Source organism: Clupea harengus, chromosome 7 (genome assembly GCF_900700415.2).
Source record: "Clupea harengus chromosome 7, Ch_v2.0.2, whole genome shotgun sequence".
Lineage (NCBI taxonomy): Eukaryota > Metazoa > Chordata > Actinopteri > Clupeiformes > Clupeidae > Clupea > Clupea harengus.
Window position 1 is genome coordinate 991458 of NC_045158.1, and position 13207 is coordinate 1004664.

At 42.6% G+C, this 13207-nt stretch overlaps 1 protein-coding gene across 1 annotated transcript in view; it reads right to left on the reverse strand.

Annotated features, from left to right (window-relative positions):
* Positions 1-13207, reverse strand: part of mfsd10 (major facilitator superfamily domain containing 10) — an 18652-nt gene continuing 5445 nt past the window's right edge. Inside the window, exons 6-14 of the mRNA XM_012835899.3 lie at positions 13029-13187; positions 11729-11917; positions 11089-11197; positions 8935-9046; positions 8630-8738; positions 4950-5040; positions 4815-4862; positions 3417-3506; positions 1-1274 (exon numbers count right to left, since the gene is read on the reverse strand). Coding sequence (XP_012691353.1) covers positions 1171-1274; positions 3417-3506; positions 4815-4862; positions 4950-5040; positions 8630-8738; positions 8935-9046; positions 11089-11197; positions 11729-11917; positions 13029-13187 — 1011 coding nt within the window. The 3' untranslated portion in view covers positions 1-1170. The remainder of the gene's footprint in view (positions 1275-3416; positions 3507-4814; positions 4863-4949; positions 5041-8629; positions 8739-8934; positions 9047-11088; positions 11198-11728; positions 11918-13028; positions 13188-13207) is intronic.

Consider the following 13207-nt stretch of genomic DNA (forward strand, 5'->3'; position numbering starts at 1 on the left):
TTTATTCACAAAAAGTGGTGTACTTATTTATTCTTCCATTGATCAAAATATCCAACATTAAATGACCCTAGTATCAAAAAGAATGTGAACCCCTCCCTCTAATAACTGGTGTGAACCCCATTAACAACAATGACATTACATACATTCAATACATTCCCACAAGCTGTTTAAAAGTCCCCCATGACAGTTGGTGTCCTATTCCTCAAAATAAAAGTACTTGAACTTGGTGATGTTAGTGGGTTTTCTTCCTTCATGTTCTGCTACTACATTTCTGTTGAATGTAGGTCCAGACTTTGACTCAGTAATTTAAACACAACATGTATTCTGCCTGAACCATTCTTTGGTAAACTGACTTATGATTACAGTCGTCCTTAAAAGGTCCTTAAAAGGTCTTTAAAAAGGTCTTTAAAAAGGTCTTTAAAAGATCCAATCTCTGTTGAGCTTCTACCCACAGATGGATACCTTAACATTCTGCTGCAGAATTTCCTCCCGCAATGCAGAAATCATAGCTCTGTCGATGGCATGCTGTCTTGGTCGTCCAAACCATCATACTATCACCACCTGTCTGAACAAGGTCTTAGATGTCTGATGTACCGACACAACCATTAAAAGAGGTGTGTTATTATTGGTTATTAGGTTATTATTGCACTGATAACTATGAGCTGGTTCAGCTCTCTCTCAGCATATCAGCTCTTTCTCAAGATAAGGTTAAAAAACACTTTCACCGTAGTCACACTGGATAACTGTTAGCTAACTAACAAACTGACAACAAGCTAACTAACTAATTGCTAACTGTTAGCTCCCATCAATTTTGTATCTGCTCTTCAGAGGGGTAGCGCGAAAACTAGCAGACTTGCTAATTGTGGTAGAAACACACTGCTTCTTGTGCTCTATTTGTTAAGTATACGACAGAAGGCTTGAGAACCAGGCTATGTTTAAAGATCCCAGAATCAACAAAAGATTCACTATATTTAATACCTTTGTGTTTCTTACTGTAAGAAATGTAAGGAAAAGTAATCTGTAAACAAAAATTAACGTTTTGTTTTTACATCTTTGCTTCTTTGCATGGTTGTGTGTGTGTGTGTGTGTGTGTGTGTGTGTGTGTGTGTGTGTAAATGTTGTTGCCGTATGGTTGTCAGATAGGATGAGGTTTTTCCACTCTCCGAATTGTCAGTCATCTTTCCATTTCTCTAATTGGTTCAGTAACACCAGAGGCACAACGAAGAGGACGGCGTAGATGAGGAAGCAAGTCTCCGCCCCAGCCAACCAATAGACTGTAAAAAAAGACAGCAAAAAGGAATGAGGTGCACTGTACTATACTTGTTTAGGTATAGAGTTTTGTTCCATATATTCCATACACTGTGTGCAAACAGTGTGCAACAGAAGTGAGTACATCCCAGTGCAATATCACTTAAAGGCCAATGATTCACAATTGATGAATATTCCTTAGTGCATCAATGTTGGGACAATGCATTCACTGTGGTAGTCCTGGCCAGGTTCACGCCAAACATGCTGGACCCCATCTGAACCAAACACATTTATTTGGGTTTCATCTAACCACAAAGAATGTGCTCCCAATCTTCATCTGGTTTCTTTTCATGTTCTTTAGCAACATTTAATCTTGCTGTTTGGCGTAGTTGGGGTCCAGGACTACCACCGAATGTGGCAGAATGTGTGAGTGCCGTGCATGTTTGATCAGTGATTCTATTGCTAACTACGGAGTGGTGAGGCTCAATCAGTGGGTATCATTACTGACACCAACGGACGTAAGCACCGTACTTTTTGAAATTCCACAAGTTTGGGCACATAGTGGTGTGTAGGGAAATGTAGGCTGTCAGTGTAAAGGAAGTGGAAAGTCAGTGCAGGAGATCTGTGAGTCCATCACTTTCACATACCCTTAAACAAAAGAAATGCAGTTTTGTGTATGCTTGACTTCGGTTGTTTGGCAAATCAGCTGGCTACTAGCTAATGACCAGCTAGCTACCGGCAAAGTTACCTACTGAAGGCTAAGGCTAACATTATCAAACACTGGGACTGAATGACTGCAGAGAGTGTGAACGCAGCCAGATATGTCTACGCACAAGGGCACTGTCTGCCCCTTGCACACACAAGTTGTCCATATAAAGACGCTTGTGTCAGTGATAGAGGGGGAGAGGCTGTGTGTTGTCCATATAAAGACGCTTGTGTCAGTGATAGAGGCTGTGTGTTGTCCATATAAAGACGCTTGTGTCAGTGATAGAGGCTGTGTGTTGTCCATATAAAGACGCTTGTGTCAGTGATAGAGGCTGTGTATTGTCCATATAAAGACGCTTATGTCAGTGATAGAGGCTGTGTGTTGTCCATATAAAGACGCTTATGTCAGTGATAGAGGCTGTGTGTTGTCCATATAAAGACGCTTGTGTCAGTGATAGAGGCTGTGTGTTGTCCATATAAAGACGCTTGTGTCAGTGATAGAGGCTGTGTGTTGTCCATATAAAGACGCTTGTGTCAGTGATAGAGGCTGTGTGTTGTCCATATAAAGACGCTTGTGTCAGTGATAGAGGCTGTGTGTTGTCCATATAAAGACGCTTGTGTCAGTGATAGAGGCTGTGTGTTGTCCATATAAAGACGCTTGTGTCAGTGATAGTGGCTGTGTGTTGTCCATATAAAGACGCTTGTGTCAGTGATAGAGGCTGTGTGTTGTCCATATAAAGACGCTTGTGTCAGTGATAGAGGCTGTGTGTTGTCCATATAAAGACGCTTATGTCAGTGATAGAGGCTGTGTGTTGTCCATATAAAGACGCTTGTGTCAGTGATAGAGGCTGTGTGTTGTCCATATAAAGACGCTTGTGTCACTGATAGAGGCTGTGTGTTGTCCATATAAAGACGCTTGTGTCAGTGATAGAGGCTGTGTGTTGTCCATATAAAGACGCTTGTGTCAGTGATAGAGGCTGTGTGTTGTCCATATAAAGACGCTTGTGTCAGTGATAGAGGCTGTGTGTTGTCCATATAAAGACGCTTGTGTCAGTGATAGTGGCTGTGTGTTGTCCATAAAAAGACGCTTGTGTCAGTGATAGAGGCTGTGTGTTGTCCATATAAAGATGCTTGTGTCAGTGCTAGAGGGGGAGAGGCTGTGTTGTCATTTTAACAACCATAAACCCACAACTGTATCCGTTTCATTTTTGTGAAATCCAAAGTCAAATAACCTAAATGGCCTTACTGTACAGTTTCAAAACAACGTGTTTTTCTGAATGTGAATACTTACTCCACCAAATTCATATAAGTATAAGTGTTTGAATTGTAAATAATTCCAGAACATTATTTATAAGGTTATTTAAATGACCAGGTAAGGTTGCTGATCTTTACAAACACTTACCAGATGAATATAAGGTTATTTAAATGACCAGGTAAGGTTGCTGATCTTTACAAACACTTACCAGATGACGCCACAATCGGTCCACATGCCCGTGCGAGTGCCCCCAGACTGCGGAGGATGCCCATCACCATACCCTTTTGGCTGGAGGAACCTAGAGAATAAGACTTATGATGAGGGTTATAATGTTGATGAACCTAGCAGAATAAGACTTATGATGAGGGTTATAATGTTGATGAACCTAGCAGAATAAGACTTATGATGAGGGTTATAATGTTGATGAACTAGCAGAATAAGACTTATGATGAAGGTTATCAGTTATAATGTTGATGAACCTAGCAGAATAAGACTTATTATAAGGGTTATAATGTTGATGAACCTAGCAGAATAAGACTTATGATGAGGGTTATAATGTTGATGAACCTAGCAGAATAAGACTTATGATGAGGATTATCAGTTATAATGTTGATGAACCGAGCAAAATAAGACTTATGATGACGGTTATCAGTTATAATGTTGATGGCAACCAAATTACTATCCTACTGGGTTGTCCATCCAATATCCTGCTAATATTTGACCATCCAAAGAAATCCCTCCCACATAATGACCAGCCTTTCCTGTGTAACTGAGGTATTCAATTAACATTGCCCTTTCTTATTTCCTTCTTATGGATTCATTCTGTTACAAAACATAAAATAAAGGAGCAAATTGATACACTAACGGTGCAAACCCATGACAGCGACACGATACGCTACGCTTCCATCGCTTTGAGTGGGCGTGGTGTAGCGTGTGGAAATAGCATAACAGACTGGACTAAACAACGACACCAAACAATCTGATTGGCCGCTGCCGGGAAAAATCGCTCTTCATTTGCATAGGATTCAACTTTTTCCAACTTTTATCGGTCGTGTCGCCCGAAACGGTGGTCTACGTCACAATGGATTGGCTCCCGTTGAAATGCATGGGATTTAGAATATTGTGTCGCTCGTAACGGTGTCATGGGTTTGCACCGTAACATCAGACATGTCTGAGAACAATAGCTAAGAACAACAATACATTACATAGAAACCACACAAACTAACTTGCCAGCATCCATCAACAAATACAGTCAACTAAGAAACAATTCCATGCAAATCAGTGACTTTCATCCGTCTCCCTGACAAAAACAATGCATGAAAAACCCTAATATTCATCTTCACTGCCTCAATTATGATGCCTACAAATTTTGCAGCTTGTGTATTCTATTTACCAGGAAATCCTTCTGAATAACTCCTCTGAAATGTGAACAAAATGTTATTCAAAATGTTACCCCTTCTACGTTGGAATAGGTGAAGAATAACTGTACTTAAAAAAAGATGGGTCATGGTGTACTTAAACCTGGGCAAGTTACAAAATGAAATGAGGGAAAGACAAAACATCACTCATCAAACTGTTCACAATCAGATATTTCAGTTGTGCTTACCGTGCGCTGAAACTTGTGTGGACAGACAAGGAACAACAACAGCAGCGGCTGTTATAGGGAAGAATATGTCAGTTATGTCCATGAAAAATATTATACGAATCACTGAATGTACTGAATGTACTGAACTGTACTTACCAAATGAGTATAACATCAGTCCTGTGTACAGCAACAGCATATTCCAAGCAATCCCAATCAACAGAAAAGCCGGAATAAGTGATATGAATGCCTACGAATGTATTAAAATATTATATTAATCATTCCAATTGCTGTCTTAAGGTCTGACATTACAACATCTATGGCTATGAAGTAATTTATTGACATTGATTGCTATAGCTCTAAATGTATGTATGGAGCTGTCTATTAAAGACTATTAAAAACTGTAGGATTTACATGCTTAATTGATCAATGTTTTGTCATGCACAGGAAAAGATGTTAAATTCCTTGGGGACTTCCCACAGTGGCCAATCCGCTCACTGTCACATGCAAGTACTAAGAGCCAGCAACCTAACCAATAGAACAACTGCCCAACTATACATACAACAGCACAGCCAAACTGGCTGGAGAGAGCCGCAACATGCGTGTGTTGGACCTGGGATTCGTAAAGGCATTCCTTCACAGTACAACAGTACAACAAGCACTGTCTGTACCCCACAACATGACTACCCAACCATAACGTCTGAGCAGCAGGATATTATAACATCAACCAGGCGGCCTTCAAGAGCATTTCACTGGGGTTCTCAAGGCTGCCTTCAAGAGCATTTCACTGGGGTTCTCAAAGCTGCCTTCAAGAGCATTTCACTGGGGTTCTCAAAGCGGCCTTCAAGAGCATTTCACTGGGGCTCTCAAAGCGGCCTTCAAGAGCATTTCACTGGGGTTCTCAAGGCGGCCTTCAAGAGCATTTCACTGGGGTTCTCAAGGCGGCCTTCAAGAGCATTTCACTGGGGTTCTCAAAGCGGCCTTCAAGAGCATTTCACTGGGGTTCTCAAAGGCGGCCTTCAAGAGCATTTCACTGGGGTTCTCAAGGAGGCACCTTCCTTCATCAGTGTTCAAAAATACCACACAGAGGTCTCCGCCTTCTGTCCTTGGTTCCTGAATTTGATGACAGATCAAGCTACTGTGTTCAAAACATCCAGAAAAAAACTGGGATTCCTGCTTTCTGCTTTTTGCATTCAGATAGGAGACCAACCTCCTTGCTACCCCACTAAAGAAGATCTGACTAATAAGACTGATAGGTTGGGATTGGCCTATGTTTGTAGTGTTCTTCTCCTTTGGAATGAAAATACCCCCTGCCTGACAGCACATCCCTGGAATTGTTCATTTCTTCCATACAATCACCATGAGATTCCATAGATATTTCAAAACGTCAGGCACTCTTTTATAGACACAATAAGGTACCCTGTTAGGCCTGTGAGCCGATGCAACCCTTGCACAATGCTCTCCACCTGGGTGGGCCATCATCCAGTGGTGAATCCATCTCTCCTATTGGAGGAATGTCTGCTGGTAAACTTTATGAGGGACCCCCAGGTAGGTTGACCCCTGTATGAGGGACCCCCAGGTAGGCTGACCCCTGTATGAGGGACCCCCAGGTAGGTTGACCCCTGTATGAGGGACCCCCAGGTAGGTTGACCCCTGTATGAGGGACCCCCAGGTAGGTTGACCCCTGTGTGAGGGACCCCATAGATGGGTGAAGCACTTGTGTGTGGGGCGGCGCTCTGGATGGGAGAAGTATGGTTGGTGGACGCGCGAGGAATGCCTGGGTGCGCTTCCCGAAGCGGAGGGCAGTGTGACGATGTGCCGTCACTACAGATGAGTATGTGCTCTGACTGCCATGCCATCGAGCCTGGCTCTTTGGCGTTGCGGTCAGAGTGCATGTTTAGCACCCTGTAGAGGGCAGCCTGGCTCTTTGGCGTTGCGGTCAGAGTGCATGTTTAGCACCCTGTAGAGGGCAGCCTGGCTCGTTGGCGTTGCGGTCAGAGTGCATGTTTAGCACCCTGTAGAGGGCAGCCTGGCTCGTTGGCGTTGTGGTCAGAGTGCATGTTTAGCCCCTGTAGACCCAGGTTCAAGTCTGGGTGGGGTGACTACACTCTATGAATAAAAGTAATACAATAGAGTTGATAGGGAAACTTGGGGAGACATCGCTCAAATCTCTACCACTGCGGAGGTACCACAGACACTCTCTCCTTAGTATGACATAATAGTTACTACCACAGACACTCTCTCCTTAGTATGACATAATAGTTACTACCACAGACACTCTCTCCTTAGTATGACATAATAGTTACTACCACAGACACTCTCTCCTTAGTATGACATAATAGTTACTACCACAGACACTCTCTCCTTAGTATGACATAATAGTTACTACCACAGACACTCTCTCCTTAGTATGACATAATAGTTACTACCACAGACACTCTCTCCTTAGTATGACATAATAGTTACTACCACAGACACTCTCTCCTTAGTATGACATAATAGTTACTACCACAGACACTCTCTCCTTAGTATGACATAATAGTTACTACCACAGACACTCTCTCCTTAGTATGACATAATAGTTACTACCACAGACACTCTCTCCTTAGTATGACATAATAGTTTTGTTACTGAGTACGCAAATGGTGTCAGTGTATGCCTGTGCAATAATCAATAAACCTTCATGTTTAAACTGTGTGTCGTCTGGCCTCTAGCCCATAGTACAGTCTACAATGTGTGGGGAGCTACAGAACATACTGGATGCAGACCAGAGGTACCTTGTGAATCACCATGTACTGTATGTGTTCATGTGGATAGATTTGCAATGGAGACCACTGCGTGAGGAGATGGGTCCTTCTTGAGAATGCTCACAAGTGATCAGTGATTCCTTTACGCTCACTAAAAGCCTTTGTTATGTTATATTACATTATACCGTATTACATTATATCATATGTCATGTGTAATTGTACATTGATGTATATGGCTCATTTATATGTCTAATAATTGGACCAATGGGGGATTTAGAGGAGGGTCAAGGCATTGGGCCACCAATCCAAGGTAAGATTTTTGACCAGTTGAAGAATACCTTGTGGCTCAAGGTGTGAAATGCAAATGTTCGCTTGGGGATTATTCACCATGGCAACTAATGGCTCCAGGCAGGCCCCCGCACCTGGTACATATCCAGGAGGATCTGGGACATTAACAGGGGAACAGACTCCCAGATACATCCAATTATCTGTGGAATGTATATGGGCGTACACAGGAGTCCTGGATACACCTCTTTTCACGGAGTGAAAGTTAGTTAGGGTAGTCAGCTTGCTAACATTACATAGTTGGCTGGTACACCCCCTCGCAAATTACCTCAGGCTTATTTTTTGTATTGAATTGATTGAACAATGCCTATTTCTCTGTAATTAAAAAAAAATCTAAGGAGAAAAAAGCCAAACAAATTGCATTTATAATCATCTTTGTTATGACGACCAATGCTTTTTCTGAAAAGTTCAGAGATTTTCAACTAGAACCACTCAGGGCAGCTCTGAAAAAAAAGACTGGGTGCAGCACTTCTTCTCTAGGCAGCCGCATGCGCCCTGCTCTCAATAGGAACAATTGAAAAAAAGAAACAAAAACAGTTTATGGACACAGGCCCTCACATACTTCAGTATATGGACACAGGCCCTCACATACTTCAGTATATGGACACAGGCCCTCACATACTTCAGTATATGGACACAGGCCCTCACATACTTCAGGAAAGGAAAACCGGAAAAGCATAATAGGTCCGCTTTTAGTATGGACAAATAGAGGGATATCATTTTCCTTATAAGGGTAAAGCAGCTTACCAAACGAACTGTCTTGATCTGATTCCCTGGTTTGATCCTCCGGGCAAATCCCCCCTGAATGGTTGCCATGGTAATACCAATAAAGAAGAACATCTTCCCCTGGTCCATGCTAGACAAAATACAGAGATTTCCCCATCAATCTGTTTTAGATATAGTTATCATTTAATGATGGAAATTCAAAGTGTTCTTCAAAATACAGAATAAATCATTATGAGCAGTATATTTAAATGGTGTCCTTATGGAGTCACTGTTAGCCACTTTTGTGAGGTTACATTCCCTCCAAGTCCATGTGTATGACTTCTTACCTGGAAAATCCAAAACGCTGGTGCGTTAAAAAACTCAGAGTGAATTCCAGTCCAGAAAACAGAAAGAGGTATGTGAAGTACACCATCCCCAAAACTTTAAGGTTCTTCATTTCTGTTGAATATCCAAGAAAATAACAGTGTAGATATATAGATTTATTGCAGTTTATTGCATTAATACAATATCAGTTTTCCTATTATGGCCGTTCGTTTGAAAGGTTTGGCTGAAGAATTGATGCTCTTTTCCACTGTGTTCTTTTTTTGTTCTTCAAAGACCTGCTACCTTTTCTCTGACAGTTCAATGTGTTCTGCACAAGGTTTGAAGCACCGCGTGGGTCCACCCCCTCCATCCCCCCCGCCTCCCCTCCCCCTGCCACCACCTCACCTGCTCCACTGGTCATCACTGAGCATGAGGTTCGGAGGCTCTTCAAAGGTCAGAACACCAGGAAAGCGTGTGGGCCGGACATGGTGTCACCTGCTACCCTCAAGCACTGTGCCAGCGAGCTGGCTCCAGTGTTTACGGACATTTTTAATCAGTCTCTCAATTTATGCCGTGTCCCTGTATGCTTCAAATCTGCTGTCATCATTCCAGTGCCGAAAAAGCCCAAGATCACCTGCTTAAATGATTACAGACCGGTCGCCCTCACCTCTGTAGTCATGAAAGTATTTGAACGCTTGGTCCTCTCCTATCTCAAAGCATCCACTGACCACCTCATGGACCCCCTCCAATTTGCATACAGACCCAACCGCTCAGTAGACGATGCAATCAACATAGCCCTTCACTATATTCTACAACACCTGGACAATCGGAACACCTATGCAAGGGTCCTGTTTGTGGATTATAGTTCTGCCTTTAACACCATCATTCCCGACCTCCTCCATAGCAAACTGACCCATCTGAACATCCACCCCCTTACCTGCTTATGGATTACAGATTTTCTCACCAACAGGAGACAGTATGTCAGGCTGGGCCCGCATCTGTCACAGCCCCGCACAGTTAACACCGGTGCCCCCCAGGGTTGTGTGCTGTCCCCCCTGCTCTTCTCCCTGTACACCAACGACTGCTCCTCTGGTGACCCGTCTGTCAAGACCATCAAGTATGCAGACGACACCACCATGATAGGTCTCATCAGCAACAACAACGAGTCTGCCTACCGGAGGGAGGTCGGCCATCTAGAGTCCTGGTGTGCAGTCAGCAACCTAGAGCTCAACGTCAACAAGACAGTGGAGGTGATTGTGGACTTCCGAAAAAAGGTTCCGACACATCTTCCACTTGTCATCAACAACTCATCTGTCACTGTAGTAGAGCATTTCAAGTTCCTAGGCACAACCATCACCAACACACTAAAATGGGACAATAACATCACTCAATTAGTGAAGAAAGGTCAGCAGCGCCTGTTCTTCCTCCGGCAGCTGAGAGGACTACAGGTCAGCCCCCCCATCATGGTGCAGTTTTACAGGGCTATCATTGAGAGTGTGCTTACATCCTCTCACTCGGTCTGGTATGACTCTGCCTCTGCCCGCTCTAAGGCCAGGCTCCAAAGAGTCGTACGGGCAGCAGAGCGCATCATCGGCTGCCCCCTTCCCTCCATCAAGGACCTTCACAGCTCCAGATCCCTCAGGAAAGTAATGAAGATCACGGCAGACCCCTCACATCCTGCTAACAGTCTCTTTAACCGTCTCCCCTCTGGACAGCGATACAGGGCCATCATGACCAAAACATCACGTCACCTCAACAGTTTTTTCCCCCAAGCAATAGCCCTCCTAAATAGCTCTCACACACGAACTTTATCGCACTTTATTTAACTTTATTTAACATTATTATTGTTGCACTACCTCCATTCTTATTTATTATTTTGCTCATACTGTCTGGTACTATCTGTCCTTGTATTGTTGTTCTGTGTTGTCTTGTTGTTCTATCTGTGATACTATAGCCTGCATGGAGAAAACCAAAAACAATTCCTAGTATCTGTATACATGGCGAATAAAGTTGAATTGAATTGAATTGAATTGAATTGGTTTGAAATGTCCACCAGGGTTCAAAACAAATCTCTGGCAAGTTCCTAACTGTTAAAATGTGTCTGAAATGGTTTATTGTGATAATTATTATGATAATTACTAATGTGCTAGATAAACATAGAGTATATGTGATCTTACTCTGCGCTGGGGGTGCATGTTCTGTTCTTGTGATGGCTGTGAAGTTGAAAAGTGCCACTGGGTTAAGAAGGTCTCCAGGCCCCTGAACCACTGAGTTCATGTCATTAACCTATGGCAAAGCAGAAAGCATTCATTCAAAAAACTCACCATCATCTACACACAAATGAAGTGGTCTGTATCTAGATCAGGGTTTCCACTAGGATTGTTTCTTGCCGGTCTGGTGTCTAGAAGGTGGCCTGCTTGGAGACCATTAGTGTCATCATCCACATTGATTGATATATGTTACATTCATTTAGTTGAGGCAAATAGACCTCTGTAGGTCTCAAGCTGTTGAGCTAGCTGATAGGCTAACCATTAATGGGCCGATGGGCTTACTACTAACTCCTTTCTGTTTTTTGCTACAGTGATTCACTATTACGTCTTGAGATACAAAATGGTATAACAAGAAAGTCTGGGCAGACCCTAGCTGGACAGCATGCTAACTTTGTAGATATCGGCAACACAGTACATAGGTGTTTTTGATATTACGTCAACACTGTCATTTCCTCAAATTCTGATATTTTAAGTTTTAAACTAAAAGTCTTGCATTTAGCATCTTTAATAGCTCAGAATGTTGTATGTAATCTTGCACCAAGCTTACCTCACTGTCTCTGTGTAAAGTTTCTGGTAGCATGACAAAGATGTAAAGCAGATCTGCAACAGAGAAAGCCAGGGCTAATAAAGCTGGCCCCTGATAAAACTCCCCAGCTTCTTTGGGCCTTTGTGCAAAGTAGGCACCCAGTAATGGTCCCAGTGTGAATCCAAGAGAGAAGGCGACACCAATCATAGCCTGGTTAAACATACAAAAAGACATTATAATTATAGTTAGGGTATTTAGCAGACGCTTCTGTCCAAAGCAACTTAAAAACAATACATACAAATAAACATTAGATAAAAATGAAACAACAATGAGAAAATTAAGCAATAAGCATAATGCAAGAAAATTTGCAAAACAATATTAAATAGAAACTTTGGGATTTTTCAACCTGTGCCCTATTTAAGATGTAGTCAATGTGCAGCTTTTTATTTACCAATGTCGCAATGACACAAAGTATGGGAGGAAAAATGGAAAGCTGCACTATAATGGTTTAATCTTTACGTTTCTTTGATCATTTTGGCTCTGCCATTAATGATGCAAGCTGCTTGGAGGAGGGGGATTCTACACAGACAGCAATGCGAGATTAATTTGCAGCTTTGCTTGTAGAGCACGTATGCAAAACCTCAAGCATGAATTGACACTTAACATTAGCTGTTCTCTAGTCACTATTTTTAAGACTGTTAGTGTTTAGTGAAAAGTGCATGTTACATGATCACATGTAACTGTGATTTATGTTTTGTGGGAGAATTTGCATCCATCAGCTGTCATCAATAGTGTTCTCCCTGGTTTCAGATTGGATAGCTTTCACACCAAATACTAAAATGAATATATAAGGCTGTATAAATGTGCTGGAGTTCAGGTGAACTGTGCTGGAGTTCAGGTGAACTGTACACCAGACCCCCAGTTTTTGGAGGACTCTGTCCCTGGTGTTGACCTCTGACCCCAAAACAGCGTTCCCATCAACAAAATGAACTGAACTAACGCCTCAACTGGAGCCCAGTCTGTATAAAAGGCTCTAGTGTGAAAGCACCCTAAAAGTACTCCTAACTAGGATTGTAGCTAGATGACATTAGGTTGATAAGAAGATGCTGATTTCTCTTTTTCTGTCATCTGGCTATTAACAACTTGTGTAACTGAGTTGTCATGGAATAGTCTAGACTGTGCCAAAATGTGTGTGTCTGTGTTGTGTTCTCTGTGGAGATCTATTTGTTAGTGTAATTAAGAAAATCTCTGTTTTACCACTTACTCCCCTTTCACAAACATATGAAAGGGAAAGAAGACATGGGATCAACAAGTCACTAACCATTCCTCGATTTCTAGCCTGTGGATTACGCAGATCGGCCACCATGGCGGTGCAGAGGCTGACGTTGCCTTTACAAATCCCGCCGACGACACGAGAAAGGAGGAAGATGCTGAAACTGCGAGAAAACACCCAGAGGACATAGGAGGCCATGACACCCACCTAAGGATATAATAAAACAT